The sequence below is a fragment of the Paroedura picta genome, chromosome 13 (genome assembly GCF_049243985.1).
Source record: "Paroedura picta isolate Pp20150507F chromosome 13, Ppicta_v3.0, whole genome shotgun sequence".
Classification (NCBI taxonomy): domain Eukaryota; kingdom Metazoa; phylum Chordata; class Lepidosauria; order Squamata; family Gekkonidae; genus Paroedura; species Paroedura picta.
In genome coordinates this window covers 2,185,658-2,203,208 of record NC_135381.1, presented here as the reverse complement: position 1 = coordinate 2,203,208, position 17,551 = coordinate 2,185,658, and the positions used below count along the sequence as shown (strand labels likewise).

The following is a 17,551-nucleotide window of genomic DNA, read 5'->3' as shown; positions in this document are numbered from 1 at the left end:
ATCTAGGGAACCAACAAGATCTACAAGATTCTGAGTCAAAGCTCTGCTAGGACAAAGTGAACTGAGACTCTCAAATGCTTATTATACTCTTGAAAATCTTTGGTCGCTAAGGCCTTACGGGATAAAATCCTAGCTGTGTGTCAGTCCGGACCTTAGAAGCCCCTTTGTGCAGAACTGAGTACAATTCATGCTAAAGGGAAGAATTCTGCATACTGTGCATTATACAAATATCTGATTTCTCTCATATTTTGTATTTCTATACTGTTCTGTATGGCTTATGCTAGTTTACTGAATAACCCATTCACTCAAAACTTTGCTCAGCCAGGCTTCTGTGATTTCACGCAGTACTATATTATTCTGCATTCATTAGACATTTTCAACCATAGCTGCTAGGCTCTTGCTTTTTTTAAACACACTAAAATTCTTGAAGCTGGTTTCTAAATCTAAAATTACATGCTCTGTTCTTTCCTCCAGTTCCACAAAACCATCAAACTCACCCTACATAAGATGCTGGTACAATGCAAGATTCTGTTTGCACCAGGTTCCTGTGGCAGGGAAGAGGATCAGGGTACTCTTCTAAGACTAAGATTATAATCCTTTTATTTTTTTATTGACAAAAGTAACACTGCCTCTCATCCCCCTTCTGCCTGTACCTACCAGAATTTCATATTACACCCGCAAACAGGCTACCTACACAAGTTCTCATTGTATGGATTTATAGCACTCCAAGAGGTTAGCCAAGCAAAATCATGGCATAAGTTATTGCTGCAAATACCACAAACACAGGCATGTTATGTATCACCAGAAGGATTCAAAACCATGGTTAATGTGAAAAGAATGAAGTCAGAGAAAAGCAAGAAAACTTAGGCATCTGCTCTCAGTCACAAAGCTGATCTTAGGCCCATCATTTCCTCAACCTCATCTGGTCATCCTTTCTCTTTAAGTGCTCGCTCTGTGTCTTTATATACGTATTGGCTTTACAAAGCAGCTTATAATGTTCTGTTGTCCACTGACAGTACAGGAATATATTCTGTAACTAAATCTAAATCAAATGCATAAAGCTTTAGGGCACGGTGGAGCCTGGCGGTCTCCTGGAATTACAGCTGCACTCTGCACACCGAGGACAACGAAAATCAGTGTCCGTGGAGGAAGCAGCAGGCTTAGAGGGTGGGCTGCATGGCATCACAGCTCCCCTGAGCCCCCTCCCAGGTCTGCAGGGATTTTGCAAGCCCGAGTCAACAGCCCTGCTGCGCACAGCCCGAGGAAGGTGGGATTCGCACTCAAGGCTTGCACTAGCTCAGGGCTGAGACTGCAAGCCCCGTCGCGCTGCCTCTCGGCTCCTTCCCATCCTCCTCCTCCTCCCCTCCGCTCACCATCTTGGCCTCCCGGCAGCGCCTCCGCTTCTATGCCTTCTCTCAGCCACTTCCGGCCGGCCAAACCCGCACTCCGGAACTGCGACCTACGGGAGCCGGAGAGGGATCAAAACTGACTCCGAACGCGCTGCGGAAGCTTGTGTCAATCAGGCCCGATGAGACTGAGGAGGCGGGGTTATTTCCTTCCAATCAGCGTGGAGGGCGGGAAAATCGGTCCTCGTGAACTTCGAGGACTTCCCCGTCCCTCTGGGAAAGGAAGCGCCGGACATCCGGGGACTTTCGAACCAAGAGATCGCGGCCTGACCGAAGACCGCCGCGCACGGCGGGCTCCCAATCGCTGGCGCACGAGAAGCCGTTCAATGAGCCTCCCTGTCCCGACATTTGTTCTTCCGCGCCCCTGAGCGGAGCGCGCTGGCCGTGAATAGGCCAAGCAAAGAGGGCGCCTTTAAGACCACCGAAGTGTAATGCTGGGCCCGTGTGCGTGGCTGGCCCTATGAGGCCCCGCACTCCGACCACGGGGCCGCCCCCCTGAAGCGCGCACGTCGGCGGACCCCGCAATGCGACGCAGCGGGTGTTGCGGCCTTCGCACGGGCTCCGGAAGTGCGGCCGCCAGTGGCGCGCGCGGCCCCCTTTCTCCCCGCCCCTCCCCTCCCCCCTCAGGCGAATTCTCCTCAGGCGCTGCCATGAAGTGCGGCCTGGGCGGCCCCCACGCGCGAGGTAGCGCCTCCAGGGAGTCCCGCGGGGGGGGGGGGGCGGCTGACTGGATTCAAATCGACATCCCCCCCCCCCCCCACCGTCCCCGCCAGAGAGAAGGAGAAGGCAGCGCCTGAGGGACCCGCCCGACTTGAGGCGGGGATCCGGTTTCGGGTGACCCCGGGCCCGCCTGAGGCAGGAGCGGCACCGCCACGGCTGGCCTAAAACTCAGGGCTCGTCCTGCTGCCTCAGACCCAGGCAGGAACCCCCTGGAACCGGCCACGGTTCTTGAGCCAGTCAGTCACAGCAGTAGGCTTCCAGGTGCTGCTGCCAGGGGTAGTCCAACCGCGGCCCTCCAGATGTCCATGGACTACAATCCCCATGAGCCCCTGCCAGCGTTCGCTGGCAGGGGCTCATGGGGATTGTAGTCCATGGACATCTGGAGGGCCGCGGTTGGACTACCCCTGGACTCTTGTTGTTCTCTGCTGCTACAGACAGACTAAGGTGACCAGCACCCATCTTGAGCTCTCTGAAGAAGTCAGCAGAGACTCCTCTCAGCTCTTCCCCTGCACCAAATTGTGTTAGTCTTGAAGCTGCTCCTAAACTCTTGCTGTTTTCTGCTGCTACATAGACATCTTGCTTTCCCCATGGAGGGGATTTGTTGTTGTTAGGTGAGAAGTCATGTCCGACCCATCACGACCCCATGGACAACGATCCTCCAGGCCTTCCTGTCCTCTACCATTCCCCGGAGTCTATTTAAGTTTGCACCAATTGCTTCAGGGACTCCATCCAGCCACCTCATTCTCTGTCGTCCCCTTCTTCTTTTGCCCTCAATCGCTCCCAGCATTAGGCTCTTCTCCAATGAGTCCTTCCTTCTCATGAGGTGGCCAAAGTATTTGAGTTTGTTTTTCAGAATCTAGCCTTCTAAGATGGAGGGGATAAACTTGCTTAAATTTGCTGCCAGTCAATTTCACTGGGCAATCCTGGGTCCTTAATACAGCATCCACCTGCCTATATGATACAGGGTTCCTGCTGACACCTTTTCTGGTGCCTGCTTAAGTGTTGGTTTTTTTTTTTAAGTAGATGTCCAGGGGCAAGGCTTTTGATTAGAGATTTAATAGTGCAGATTTTTAAAAATGTTTTGGCAATAGCTGCTGCCGCATTACAAGGGTCTGCACTGTGTTACAGAATTTAAGCTGTGCTACTTTATGGCTGACTCTGCCTTGTGTAGCAGCTATTTTGTTGCTGTGTCCAGCATGCCATGTAAAATTTGGAAAGTGCCCACAGGCTCAAAACGTTTGGGGACCCCTGCTATATAATATAAAGCTTAAGGTGATGTCGTATGTGGGGGACATATCACATTGATCTAAGAGTTCAGTATAAGTCAGATTCAAATCCTTGCTTTCCTTTATTTTTATAAATTCTGAATGCTGGAAAAGTTTGGAATTGTCCTTTGAATCAATACAGTAAAGGTCTGGCATATAACAAATTGGACTGTTACCATACTATTTTTCTTCTCTAGTATTTGGAAGGGCCGTATATGCCTTAGCACGAATCAGCGATGAATTCTGGTTTGATCCTATTGAAAAAGGAGTAAGTAGATTTTGAGTTTAGAAACACAAATAATAAATGGGGAGGCGGGAGAGAGGATGTTGCAGATTGTAACAGAACTGTGCTATTAGAGATACATTCCTTTTAAAACACTAGGATTTACCCAATTGGGCCTTACTTGTAAGATCACAGAATATTGGATCCAAAGATCTCCATTTTGTAAACAAAAGTTCCCATCCATAGAGAACTAAATCTTCCATGCTCATTTTTTGATGTGTTTTGGGATCCTGGAATATTGTATGTTGATAGAATCAAAAGGGTTTACAGATGCGTGTTTGCTTTAGATATAAGATTGAAAGGAAAGCAGTGATTGCACAGGCAAAAGGGAACTAGTGCAAGCTTCTATCCTGTATAGTGCCTTCAGTTTTAGCCTCATAAATTAATCAGAGGAACTGGGAAACTTTAATCTGGGATTCCACGTTTAATTCATTTCCAGCAGATTAGTGATGCAGCCCTGGGCAGAATTACTCCAAGCTAAACCTGTTGATTACAATGGGCTTAATGTGGAATAACTCCATAGGATTATACTATAAAGCAGTTAACAAATATATAGAATTGGAAGGGGCCTCCAGAGTCATCTAGTCCAACCCCCTGCACAGTGCAGAAATGCACAACTACTTGCTTACCCACAGTGACCCCAATTTCATGCCCAAGTGATCCCTTCACCAAAAATCTCCAAATCCAGCCTTGCCTGGAGGAAATTAATTTCTTTATATCTGGACAGCTAAAAATAAGACACATTTATCTCTCTCACATGTAGCATGTCTTATATGATGAAGCAATAGGAGAATTTCCAGATATTAAAACATGCTATCTTTGTTGGTCGCCTGTGTTTGCAAGTTGATAAAATAATCATATCCACAGCTTTTTCTTAGGTCAGTAAACTCTTCTCGATCAGCATATGCCTGTGTTTTCTTTTCGTCTATGTTCTTTCAACACTATTCCTGTACAAATTCAACTGAACAGTATCTAAATGAAAACAGTATACGACTCAAGTGTAAATTAACAGTAAAGGTATGGCTAAGTAGATGAGACAAATGTATACAATTTTATATTATCAAAATACTGTTCGTTATTTTAAAGTAGTACACTGTATCTGTCTCAAATTTGTTTAACAGGTATATTAACACAGAATGCACCAATCAACCATAATTATTTTTATATATGTTTATATTTATAGGCTGCCCCTATAGAACCAGTCATCTCAGGGCAGCTTACAACAATGAGTACAATTAAACCCCACAATCCATTGAATGCATTAAAACACAATAAAAGCTATCAGCTCGATCATTCCATTGGTTTAAAACTGTTGTCATCAAATAATCTCCTTGAGTAAGGAGAATAAGAGGCAGGGGAAACCCATGTGATGTTCTAGCTCTTTTGTGTGTACTGGCATCAACCGTATGCCTGGCAGAACAGCTCTGTCTTCCATGCCCTGTGGCACTGTGCCAGGGCTTTGATGTTCTCCAGTTCATTCCACCAGGCAGGGCATCCGATCTATGGATAGTGTTTTTTAGTGTACCACACCACGAAGTAAGAAATTGGTTTTGCAGTAGCGGCTAGTCCTTTTGATAAACCTGTTTAGTTGTCAAACAATAGTGGTATCCATCCAATATAGGAAATAACACTGAACCATATACAGTAGAGTCCAAACTCACAGGACACACAGATCTATATTAATCCTATGTATTTGAGAATATGCTTTTTATTTGCAAGAACTGAAGGTTCATTCTGCAAATTCTACAAGCTTGTTATCTTTAATGTCTTATTAAGGACTAGGTTTTGCTTTTAGGGAAATCTCTCACAATAATATTTTTTCTTTCTTTCAGGCAGTCCTACCTGTATTTAGGTACTCAAATAGTCTAGAAAAGAATGTAGATAAATGCAACATTTACACAAACTTTAAAGACTGCTATGTTGTTTTTCAACTCTTCTGCAAACATGGTATGTCAATAGTTAAAATAATCTTGTGAAGTTGTTATGGGCTTAAGGTGGTTACTGGTAAAGCTCCAGGCTCTAAGAACCATACAGTTTCTGTGGACTTTCTAAATCACCTTCTGACACAATATGTATGTATGTGTGTCTTATTCAGAAAGATTTCCTAGATGGCTGCTTTTTTAAAAACACAAGAAACTATGATTTTACTGTTTTAGATACAGTCCATTAAAAATGTCATTCCATTAGCACTTTAGACATGCTGATGACACCTAGTGCTATAGTTCTTGAATCAAATTTCTAGAGGCTCTGAATCAGACCCTAATTTCAATGCATTTCAATGCCTAAGGTTGAAACAAGATGGAGGCAATGTAGGCTGGGAAGGTTGATGTCTTAAAGGACATTATGTTTCCCCCTTCTGATGAGGTCCAGCTGATTTGATTAACAGCCATGGTGTTAAGCCTAGATCCAGCTTTATTGCTGGTGAAGCAAGCTAATGCAGCTGTAAAAAAAAAGTGTTTTCAGCTTTCACGTTCTGTAATCCTACTTCTGATGCATTGTTTGTCGAAAGTCTTTGCTCACTGGATGAATCACTGTTCATATTTTGTAATCCACCTTGAATCTCATAAAGATGAACTATAGATGAGAATTATAATAATTATTATTATCAAATGTATAATAAACTTCTTCCACACTTGAAACAAAGAACATTAATATAATTAATACATTTACAAATTGTATTAAGAAAAGATGAAATGTCTAGTGAAATGGTAATTGCTATTTAGGACTGCACATATAAATTAAACAAGAACCTCAGGCCTTTTATTTAAAAGTTGTCAAGCTCTTTGTGTCCACCAGAGAGCAGTAGAAGACACCTTTAGCAAGCCATGCAAAAAAAAAAAAAAAAAAGCAGGGCTCTTTCTGCATTATGAAAAGTAGGAAATAGGCTTTTGATATAGCAGTAAATAAGGGCCGATGCGGTTGCTTCATAAAGGCCATTTAAGTTGCTTCCCACAGTAGCTACTGCTCTGTAGAAATCCACTGGCATGTGGGTGCCTGCCTTGCAAATCAGTGTTTGCTCTCCTTTGCCCTCTGTTTGCCCTGACCTGGATAGCCTGGGAAAGCCTGTCAGCATTCAGAAGCCAAGCAGGGCCAGTCCTGGCTGGTATTTGGATGGGAGACCTCCGAGGAGCACTAGGGCTTGTGCAGAGGCAAGCAATGGCAAAGTACCTCTGAACTTCCCTTGCCTGGCTGGCAGACAGTCCTTGGATCTACACATGACATACAATTAATAACCAATGGGAAACCAGTGATAGGAATGGGAGTTTTTTAAAAATTGCAAGACAGTGTTTAAGATCAACTTGCCATAGTGAGATACCCATGATGGAAAGCCATGATCCACAGGTATTGTCCCTGGATATAGCTTTGCGTGGGTTGTGCTGTGAGTCCAAGTTGTGCTAATAACATTTTCAGATGGCTTCTTCCATTGTTGTCAGCCATTCAGTCGTTACATGGGGGGGGATGCTAAATTAGCAAATTACATTATCACCACAGCTCAGCTATGGATTGTAACACAGACCGGTAGTCAATTTTTAACCTGCTACACACATGTAATATAAAACTAAGTGCTCAACTTCACATTTCTATTGTAGCCTGAAAAGATTACTTAACTTTTGCTCAGTGTTGCATGGCCAATCTCAGTCAATCTCTTCTCTCTTCAGGCGTTGTGAAAACTCATAACTTACCTTTTCAAGAATGTGAACCTTTGCAGGCTGTGTTTGCCAAGCATCTGTGCCCCAATGTACTGAAGGTACATTCAAGGTAATGAAATGAAAAATACAATAAAAGTCATGTGGTTTTTACCCACAGGTTATTAGATTTCTGAGCAATCCCCCTGAAGCAGAAGGTGAATGGTATAACTCCTAAGTAACTACATCTGAATAAATTTCAGTTATGTATCAATGCTTGTTTATTTGTGCTTCAAACCAGTGCTTGGTTTGTGCTTCAAATTTGTGCTGACAAATGCAGATAAGAGTGGGAGGTGGAAAATTCCCATCAGGGCCTCCAGCAAATCAAAATTCAATTCATCCCCCAGTGTTCCTCTACAGAGTGAGACAGGCATTGGAAACGTAAAGGTCCTTCATATTGGTCACCTGGAAGGACTGTAAATGAGGACCCCCATTTCTGTGTCTACCTGCAGAATTCAAGACATCTGAGAGGACAGACCTATTTGACCAGTTCTGTCCTTCCCACCTCTACCTGGTGAAGAAGACAGAATGGGTAGCGAAGGGGAAGAGGATGGTGCTTCAAAACAGGATCTTACAACCTGGCTGCCATTCATTCATTTCAGGCCCTGCCCTTTTATGGGTAGGACTTGGAACATGATAGACAGGGAATTGCCAAGTGGGAACTATCACCTTTGTGCCTCAGACCCTGCTGTGGGACTCTTATCTGAGTGATTAAGTAGAAAGTAAGGAGCCAAGATGGAGGCAATTCACAAGCTGTTCTCTTTCCTTTGGGGGCTGTATTGTCCATATCTGCCAATTTTTTTTATTCATATGAAACATTAACCATAGGCAGCAATTCATAGTCTTAAATGCTCTCCCTCTCTCAAACTTCTCAGGCAGTTGTCTGACATTTTGATTCATTTTCCATCTTATCAAGATGAAATAACTTTATCTGTAACACCACTGAAAGCTTGTTTCAAGACTTACGTTGAGGATGAAATGGGTAAGAATTTAACTGTATAGCTTTGGCAAATTGAGAAGAGATCTGTAAGAGCATTCTGTATGCAGGAGAGCATTGTGCTGTATCTAAGGGCATGTGTGTTTGAAATATTATTTTTTAGCATTGGCATCAAGTAACAGTAAGCAGAACATTTCAAGCAAGAAAATGCATTTGATTCTGCATATATACCCAAATGGGAATACTATTTTTTGACAAGGCCTCTTAGATGAGTGTCAGGTGTCCCATCCAAGAATTTCCTGTCTCTAATTAAGCTAGGCCTTCAGGCAACCTCTCTAGTAAAAACAGGAACAGGCCAGTGATTCACCTATCCCCACAGAGAAGGAGAGGGTTTCTCTTCCAAATGGAAACATCTGGCTGACTTAGAACCAGGCAGAGCATGAAAACAGTGCCTACTCCTGGAAAGGGGTGTGACAACAAAAAACTGATCAATGCCTGAAGGAGGGGCTTTTCTTGCTTTCCTCAGTAGCAAACAGCAGAGGAAGAGTCCCCGGCAGGGTAGGTCCAGGACAGGTAGACATGGCTCAGGATCTGTGAACTGTAAGCCAAGTAGTCAGGACAACAGCTTAGTCCTGTGTTAGCTTTCTGTATTATTTTAGCTCTGTTTTGCCTTTTCCTGTGTGTCTGAAATCTTTCCAAAATAAAAGAGCCTATTTTGTTTCCAGATCTCTTGTGTGTCAAAGGACTTGGTTAGATGCAGGCCAGCTCTCAAGCGAGCCAGGCTGTGTTTTTGGCTGGATGAGATGCATGTTTGTTACAGAGGGAGGCAGAAGTGGGCCAGTCAAACTGCCTGAGCTTTTCAAGAGACAGGTGGTGGCAGCTACCCAGCAAGAGCATGTGGGCTGTCATTTCAGGGGCAAACAATGGCCAAACGGCTCCAGGGAGGCTGGGGAAACAGCAGGGCTCTCCACCACTGTTTCCCTTCTAACTTTCCTGGAGGAACTGTGTCATAAAGAAATTAGATTTAAAAAAAAGCATAACCAATTACACTGAAGTATCTTGTTTATTACTGGCTTCAGTCAAGAAATGTTGAGATGTAACAAAATGTTTTAAATGGGGATGTAGAGAACCTTTTCAAAATCTAGTACAGTTCTTTGAAGTGAGCCTGGGTGGTGTTGCAGTTAGCACAGCAAGCAAGGATTTGGGAAATCCATGTGCCATTGGAGCTCCCCGAGTGACACCGGGTCAGCCACTCTCTGTGGCACTAACCCTCCTCCCAGGATTGCTATGAGAATCAAATGCTTCTTTGGGAGCGCTGATAATCTGTTAACTCATTTTCATTTTTAAAAAGGATCTGGATCAGAACATTTGCCCTGGTGGTGAATATTCCATGTTGCATTTTTGTAAATTTGATTTTGTGCCATGCACACACAGTGTGGAACATACTCTGTATACAACATGAAACATACATGGAGCATGATCCGCATGTTTGTTGAGTATGGAGATGCTGTAATATGCCTATATCCAAGCCCCCCCCCCCCCAATTCTGTGTCCTTCCATCCATTTTTTGAGAAGATAGATTGTGGGACTAGATTACATATCAAGATTAGATGTATGTCCAAATTCACACCTAATTTCTGTATATGTGGCTATAAGCTGAAATCCTAGCATACATGCTCTTCTTTTAATTAACATGTGAACCACATCTGTTTTGCATATGACTATTACATTTGGAATGCTGGGAGTGATTGAGGGCAAAAGAAGAAGGGGACGACACAGAATGAGGTGGCTGGATGGAGTCACTGAAGCAGTCGGTGCGAGCTTAAATGGACTCGGGAAATGGTAGAGGACAGGAAGGCCTGGAGGATCATTGTCCATGGGGTCGCAATGGGTCAGACACGACTTCACACCTAACAACAACAACATTACATTTGGAAAGCATTTATAACAATTCTTACTAAAGCATTCAGGACTTGTATTGCTTTCATTTCATGTTGTCCTGAGTTTGAGCAGATTTCACAAAGGCAATGCGTACTGAGATACATCTTGAGCCTGAAGAATTTGAATATTTTCAAGTTGGAGTAGACTCTGAAGTCACCTTTTGCCTTAAAGACCTAAAGGTAACAATACTGATTGTATTTGCTTGATTGTTAATATGCTTCCAGACTGCATAATTATTCCTTTCCATGATCAACTGCTGAGATGGTACTTAGGAAGCAGAACTTTAGTGTTGAACCTGTTTGAAGGGTATTGAGGCAGGGAAAGAAAATGTTTTAAATTGTGGACATCTAGGAAAGGTAAAACTTTTGACAAGCCCTGCTGGAACATGTACTCTAGCATCCTGTTTCCATCGTGGACCAACCAGATGCTTGCTAACTGACAGGGAATTAAAATAGTCCAGGAATGAGCCAGGCTATGTCAAAGCTTCAGGGGCCACTCAGCTCAGACCTAGCCAGCAATTTATGCTGAGTGACTCCAGCAGGGCTGGCCAAGCTACTAGGCCTTGGCTCTGTTTGGTGGTCACCCTCCAAGAACTTAAATATCTGTCCCGGGCAAAACCTCCAGGAAGCCAACAACCAGGGTGATAAATAATAGGCAATGGCTCCATCTGCCAGAGGAAGTGGCAGCAAGTTTAAATGAAGACTCTAATGCTCCATAATGTGTAATGCTGGATGTTAATTCACATCTTTCCCTTATTTTTAGGGACTCTTGGCTTTTGCAGACGTCCTCAGCGCTTCTGTCACTGTACATCTTGATGTTTCAGGAAAGTAGGTGGATGATGAGAGTTAACGTTTTTGTTTGTTTGAATGGCTAAACTATTAATAGAGATTGCTTAAATGAGCAGTGAACTTACTTCCTGGAAAGAGCGGTGTTTCTAAGCCGGGCTTTCTCAACCAGAGTTTTGTGAAACCCTGGGGTTTCTTGATGGCCCTGGAAGGGTTTCCCAAATGGGTTAATTAATTTGTACATATATTTTAAAAAAATGTTAAACATTTATCAGGTGATATGAACATATATGGTGATGTTAACCTGCCCCCTCCCCTCCCAAAATGGCCAATGATGTGCCTGGAGGTGGTGGGAAGGGGAGGGGCCCCAGGTGGGTGTGTCCACAGCTCTGTTTCCCAACCGTATTTTGCAATTATGTGCCACTCCTGGGGGCTTCTCAAAGCCTGAACAATTTTTCAGGGGTTTCTGTATAGTAAAAAAGTTGGAAAAGGCTGCTTTATTGTATCATCATTAAACAATCTGAAGAAGTAGAGTTGGTTCTTATATGCCGCTTTTCTCTACCAGAAGGAGTCTCAAAGGTAATGCTATAATAGCAAGGAAAATAATATTTTATCACCATTTTCCCCATCAGTAGAGAGCAGAATGAGAACGTATTTTTTCCTTTTCATATAGACATTATGAAAACTATTATTATTATTTATTATATTTATTGGCTACCCCTCCCTGGCAACAGGCTTGGGGTGGCTAACATCAGTAAAAACATGTACAAACATGTAAATTCATTTACAAACAGCTATTTAAATTTTAAATTTCAAATACCTTGAGTGTTCCATCTCTGCCCACATTGGTCAGAATAATTCTGGCATTGATTTTATATCCAGATTTCAGACTTGTCAAAAGTATGAGGCAGATACTCAACCTGTGCTTTTCATTTTAAGGCCAGTTGCTTTCAGCATTGGGGACATGATGGTCGAAGCCAGTTTTGTTTTAGCTACCTTAGCAGATATTGAAAACAAGGAACCCTATCATCATTCTCTACGCCTTTCACAAGGCCAGAAAAGGTAAGACCAATTAGAAGTCAGCTGTTTCTTTTGCAATGCTACCTTTAAGATAGAAGAGGTAGGATCCCTCCCAGGTTCAGCAGAGGATGCAATTCACCCTGGTGCCCATTTGAGGTAACAACCCTTAATAAATATTTTCTGAATTACTGGAAGAAGGTACCAATTCAGGAAAATTATAAGGCCTTTTTGAATCTCCAAGTATGGACCTATATTAATGGGAATAACTTGTTACCTGCTAACTGCTTTGCACAAAAACACTATTTGTGCTAGGAACTAATTGCCATCATCCATATAAGGCTCAATTCAGCAGTGTTGATTCAGTATTGTGCAGGCAGGTGACTCATATGTTCTCAAGCTTTGTTCACATGCTGAATAGAATACTAGGTGCTGGAGTAAAACTAGGGTGTGCCCCCTGGCTCCCACAGGGGGTCCCCTACACTCATCCACAGTATTATTACTGCCTAAGGCAGGGCTGCCCAACCAGGGATCCATGGCCTTTTCCCTCCTGCCTTAATGGACTCAGACACAAGCTAGGAAACTGGTTTCTTCTGTTCCTCCCTCTCTTCTCTTTGAAGTTTGAGTGAATTATCTTGTGCTTTCTGTGCCTGGGGAGGGGGCGGAGCCTGTATACCTTCTCCTGCCTTAAACCATGTCCTGTCTCTTACATCCTAGTCTTCCTTGAGCCTGTCTTTTAACATGGGTGGTGATGTCACTTCCGATGACATGTAACTTCTGGGGGGCGTGGCAAGGAGGTGTGGCCAGCAAACATCATTTCAGGGACTCCTCCATGGTCAAAAGGTTGAAACAGGCTGGTCTAAGAGAACTCAGGTTTATGTAGCCCAATCCTATGCACATTTCTTTGAAACTGATGTAACCCAGAAGAACCTTGACTCCATAGAACATACGCCTAAATTACGTTTTTTTCCATTTGAAAGGTTGGTAGGGGGACGGTTTCAAGTCAATAAATGACTGTACCCACCTGGCTTTGCAGACACTTGTGAAATTGCTGCAAAAGAAAACATTAAAGGTTTTATCATTTTTCAGAGTAGCAAACATAAACCCAACATCTTTACAACTACATGTAGAATTAAATCATAGTGGCTTTGAACATAGCAGCATTTGCAGAGATAGGATCTTCAGTGCCCTTCAGAAAGGGCATTCTAAACACAAGCAAGGCCTAACAAATGGTTCCCAATAGCACAAAGAAAACAGCAAGTCCAAAACATTAGCTTAAAGAAGTGTAGTGTTGCTCCCCCCACTGTGTGCTACGCTTTTCACAAGGCTCCTGCTGCTGTTAATGCTATACTTCTCTGGCTTGGATCTGCAAAGAAAACAGCAATTCCCTCCATTGGGCTCTAGACCTCCTCTATCCTGCTGCAGACCAGACTGACTCAGGGCAAAGAGCTTTAAACAACATCTTAACCACAACTCATAATAGCTTGTCAGATCTTTTTTTTTACATTATCTCTGTGGCAGACCTGGCCTGCAGGCCCAATTCCACCCTGCCTACACCAAGGAAGGGATTCTCTCTCTCTCTCTCTCTTTCTTGGACAATGTCATTGCCACCATCTGACCTGAGTATGGCACTGCCTACTGGAGCAGGTCAGGATTCCCAGCTTTCCCCCCAAATACTGAGGCCTGGCCTGTTCCTCCCACTGCCCAGCACTTGGCCACCACAGGGACAATACACTGCTGAGTGTGCCCAGAGGACTAGCTGCTTGCTAAGCTACCAGCCTCCCCCCCCCATTTCCTGGAGTCCCGATTTTTCAATAATGTGCCCAAGATGGTGGAGGTCTGTGTGGCACAGAGAGTTATAAAGTGTTTATTTAAAAGGAAATGTTTCCAAGCATACTTTTAGCACAGCACCAGATTAAGCAAGGAACCCAAAAAACCCTGTGTAAATGCAAATTCTGTCTCCCTCTCACTATATGTTCTCTAAGAGATGTTAAAATAGAGGACAGGCTCCTTAGCCTAATGTTACAGATCTCTACAGAGGCTCAATTACTTCCTTCAGTTCTTTATGGAAGTTTGTAAAAGAAGACAATGCTAGCAAAATTCCGAAGCTGTGTTTCTTATTTTAGTGGTTCATTTTATTTACTTTTATCCTGCCTTCCTCCTCTGTGGGGACCCAAAGTGGATTACATTGTTCTCCTCTCCTCCACTTTATCCTCACAAGAACCCTGCGAGGCAAGTTAAGCTGAGAGAATGTGACTGGTCCAAGGTCACACAGTAAGCTTCCATGGCAGAGTGGGTATTCAAATTCTCCCAGATCCTGGTCCCGTATTTTAACCACTACACCACACTGGTTAGGGCTGGTTGTTGTTTTGTGGTTGATAAACCCCTGCTTTCCCCATAGCTTATGCCATCTTGAAATCTGAATACACGGAAAGAAAATCAGGCAACTTAGGATTGTACGCTTACATCTTTTTATTGCTCAAGAACTGGATCTATCCCAGCTCTATGAATCTGATACTTTTTTTGTGACCCCTGACCCACTAAAATATGTGGCTGTCTTCTGGCTGTTTGCTTGTACACATTTGTTGGCAAGCACCTGCTTTCATGACATTGGCAGGATAAACCTGTAATTAGGAGCAGTCTTGACCCCTCTCTGGATTGCATGCATGCTTAGGGCCAGTCTTGCATGTGAGTACGGTTTCAGTTATTGCCTGTGTTCACTGCAGCAGGGTACAGAACAACACTGGGAGAGGCCTGGACACTCAGGTTTTATCTAACGAATGGCCAGACTGAAACAGCAGATGCCAGGTCCCCAGAGTGGCAGATCACAGCAGTACAAAAACAGCAACTTGATAAAAGGTCTTGCTGGAATTGAGTAGGTTACAATATTTCCTGTTCTCTGGCATTTTAGGAGTCCTGCATTACAGAGAACCAAAAAGGACGTCCTCATTTCCAGCAAAGATGTTACAGATCCAAAACCTGCCAGAACTCCAGTAGAGGATGCTACAACGATGGAGGAAGTTGTGTCAACTCACCCTGATTACAGTAAGGTAAGGGAGAAGGCTAAAGACAATGGACAGCATCAGGAACTCAAAGAGAATTCTCATACCTAAATTTAAAACTTTTGCTATTAAATTGCTGTTGATATATTTGTTGCAGTTCCACTCGCCCTGCCCAATAACCTGCTTCTGTCCAAAATAATTAATCCTGGATTCTAAAGTGCATATTGGAGAGGCCATCTTCCACTGCTCACCAACACCAGCTGCAATACTGACACTAGTCAGTTTAAAGGCTTTGAAACACCCTTGACATCTCCTCTGCCAAAATCAACAGAGATTTAGAAATGGAAACGTTCTGTTCCAGAACCCTCCATTCAGCATTTTCATTGCCATTGAGAGGACGTTTTAGGATTAGTTGAGATTTAACAGATCCTCCCCACAGTTAGCCGTTTCATTAACAGAGAAGGGTAAGATCCCAAGAGCCACTTAGAGCCACAGGCAAGGACTAACCCATATCCAGTAGATAGCTGTCTATAGCTGCCGAAAAGAGCAAGGGGCCAGGAGCACCTTAGACTAACCAGATTTGTGGCAGGGCCTGAAGTCTTGTGAGTTGTCACCTGCCACAAATCTTGTTGGTCTTTAAGGGGCTCCTGGCCCCTTGCTTTTCTTTACACATCCAGTAATATGCGATTGTTCTTCAGCACCTGCGTCCTCCAAACTAAGCCGTCTCTTCAAAGGACTCTTGAGCACATGTAGTGTTATTTAGACCTTTGTCAAAATGTGCATGCATATGCTAAGCTAAACACGATGGTGCTGAGCTCTCACGCAGCAGGGTATGTACTTTCCCCATCTTTGCATCGCTGCCTACAGAGCTACCTTGCGCCAGGACATGTGCACATTAGGACTCAGATTTCTGTCACCTGCCCCTCCTGCATTTTAAATCCCATCCCTTGTGTCATATGAATGAGGCGTGGTCTGCTTCGAACCCATGGGTCTGCCTCTGTCAGATTTGGCCCTCATAGACAGCACAAGCTTGTGACGGAGGGCTGCTCTGTGAATGGTTACTTTTCTTTATTGCTTCTTCTAGTTCCATTCTTTGTTCTTTGGAGCAGTTTCATCCAAGGCGCAAGATAGCACTTGCGTATTTCACAGTTTGGCAACAGCAAGTGACACTGAAGAAGATCTCGGCAGTGGACAACTTTCCCAAACTTTTTAGCGGAGCAGAGTGCCTATCAGTCTGCTGCTGGTGATGGATGGTCATTTAGTCTTCAAATGCCACCACAGAGACAAATTGAGCTCCTCTTTTTGTTGGGGGTATTAAAAACACTGGATCCCTGTTTTATAGCCTCCCTAGAAGCTTATCTAGACTATGCATTACTGCTCATTGCTCATTAGAGAACCATTCTGATTAATTATAAGCTTCATAGACATGTTTTGCCCTGTTTGCCTTTACAGGCAGGTGTTGCAATGCTTGATCAACTTCTACTCACCAAAGAGCTTAAAAGGGGCCAGACCCAATTCCTCCACCACCACCACCCCTTAATCAGCAGCAGAACGACTAGCTTCTTTCATATGCCATTCAAATGTATTTTGCAGTATGGGGGCAGAAAGATGGGAGTGGGTTAGAAGCTTCCCCTTCTTTTCAGCAGCTTATATAGTCTTCCAGCAGAGAACACATTGGGCTGTTTCAGCCCTGGTAACAAGCAGTTACCCACAGCAACCTAACAAAGAGCAAGTAGTCTCACACTGCTCTGTGAGCTTGCTTTTCTTTTAGATGTACTGCCCTTCAACCCCCACAGGGAAAGAGTAGGTCCTGAACTGCCATTGTAATTTCAGTGTGGCGAAACAAACAAAATCAGTTCTGTACAGAGCAGGAAAGCATCAGGACCTGGTAGATCGTTGTGGCTTACTGTATGTTAGGTGAGATGTCTGTTTAAGCAATAAAAGAGTTTGCATTTTCCCTTCTACCAAAGTCCTCGCTATTGGTTTTCTTATGTCACCACCTCCCCTTCATCCCCTTCATCTTCTTGATCCACCCAGAACTTCTCTTGCACAATCCCCCTGAATGGACTAGGAATCTGCCCCCTTTCAATTTTGAAGCAAAGATGTTCCTGGAAGATAAATTTGGCAGCAAGAGAGGATGTTATTGCATTATCCACATTTTGTTTAACGTCTTGTCTTGAATGGACATCGCAGTTGACAGTTCTGCTCAACTGGATAGAATTAGACCCACAAGAACTTTGTATATTTAGACTAGAAGACGTTTATAAATGTACACACATTAGCCAGAAGCTGCTTACAGGCCTTAGAAAAGACCCCTCTTGGTGATCCAAGCACCGCTAGCCTTCTGCCGGCAACTCAAACTGATCTAAGTGGGCACCCATGTTGGTTGGTCTGAAGCAGCAGAGCAAAGTTTGCGTGCACGCCAAAGCTTATGAGCAGCCTAAAATTTCTTTGGTGCCACTGGATTCACACACCAAAGATTATGACACCGTGGGCAGGGCAGGACAAG

At 43.8% G+C, this 17,551-nt stretch overlaps 1 protein-coding gene across 4 annotated transcripts; it reads left to right on the top strand.

Moving 5' to 3' along the window:
- The first annotated feature begins 1,635 nt into the window (after positions 1-1,635).
- Positions 1,636-17,499, top strand: RAD9B (RAD9 checkpoint clamp component B). 4 transcript variants are annotated; one of them, XM_077308566.1, is made up of 11 exons: positions 1,636-2,090; positions 3,589-3,659; positions 4,644-4,691; positions 5,507-5,621; positions 7,334-7,433; positions 8,236-8,342; positions 10,311-10,417; positions 11,001-11,065; positions 11,963-12,085; positions 14,952-15,090; positions 16,127-17,499. In XM_077308566.1, exons 1-11 carry the CDS (start codon positions 1,931-1,933, stop codon positions 16,253-16,255), a joined length of 1,164 nt encoding a protein of 387 aa, XP_077164681.1. In that variant the 5' UTR covers positions 1,636-1,930; the 3' UTR covers positions 16,256-17,499. The 4 variants fall into 4 exon arrangements, with proteins under 4 accessions (XP_077164681.1, XP_077164679.1, XP_077164682.1 ...); XM_077308564.1 differs by having other exon boundaries at positions 4,542-4,691; XM_077308568.1 differs by lacking the exon at positions 1,636-2,090 and adding an exon at positions 2,553-2,737 and having other exon boundaries at positions 4,542-4,691.
- Positions 17,500-17,551: the final 52 nt, after the last annotated feature.

Bases quoted from the DNA above. Each gene is read 5' to 3' on its own strand.
- RAD9B (XM_077308564.1), top strand. From the start codon at position 1,931: ATGCGACGCAGCGGGTGTTGCGGCCTTCGCACGGGCTCCGGAAGTGCG. The intron at 3,660-4,541 runs GTAAGTAGATTT...TCATATCCACAG, and splicing joins TTGATCCTATTGAAAAAGGA to CTTTTTCTTAGGTCAGTAAA. The intron at 4,692-5,506 runs GTATGGCTAAGT...TCTTTCTTTCAG, and splicing joins AGTGTAAATTAACAGTAAAG to GCAGTCCTACCTGTATTTAG.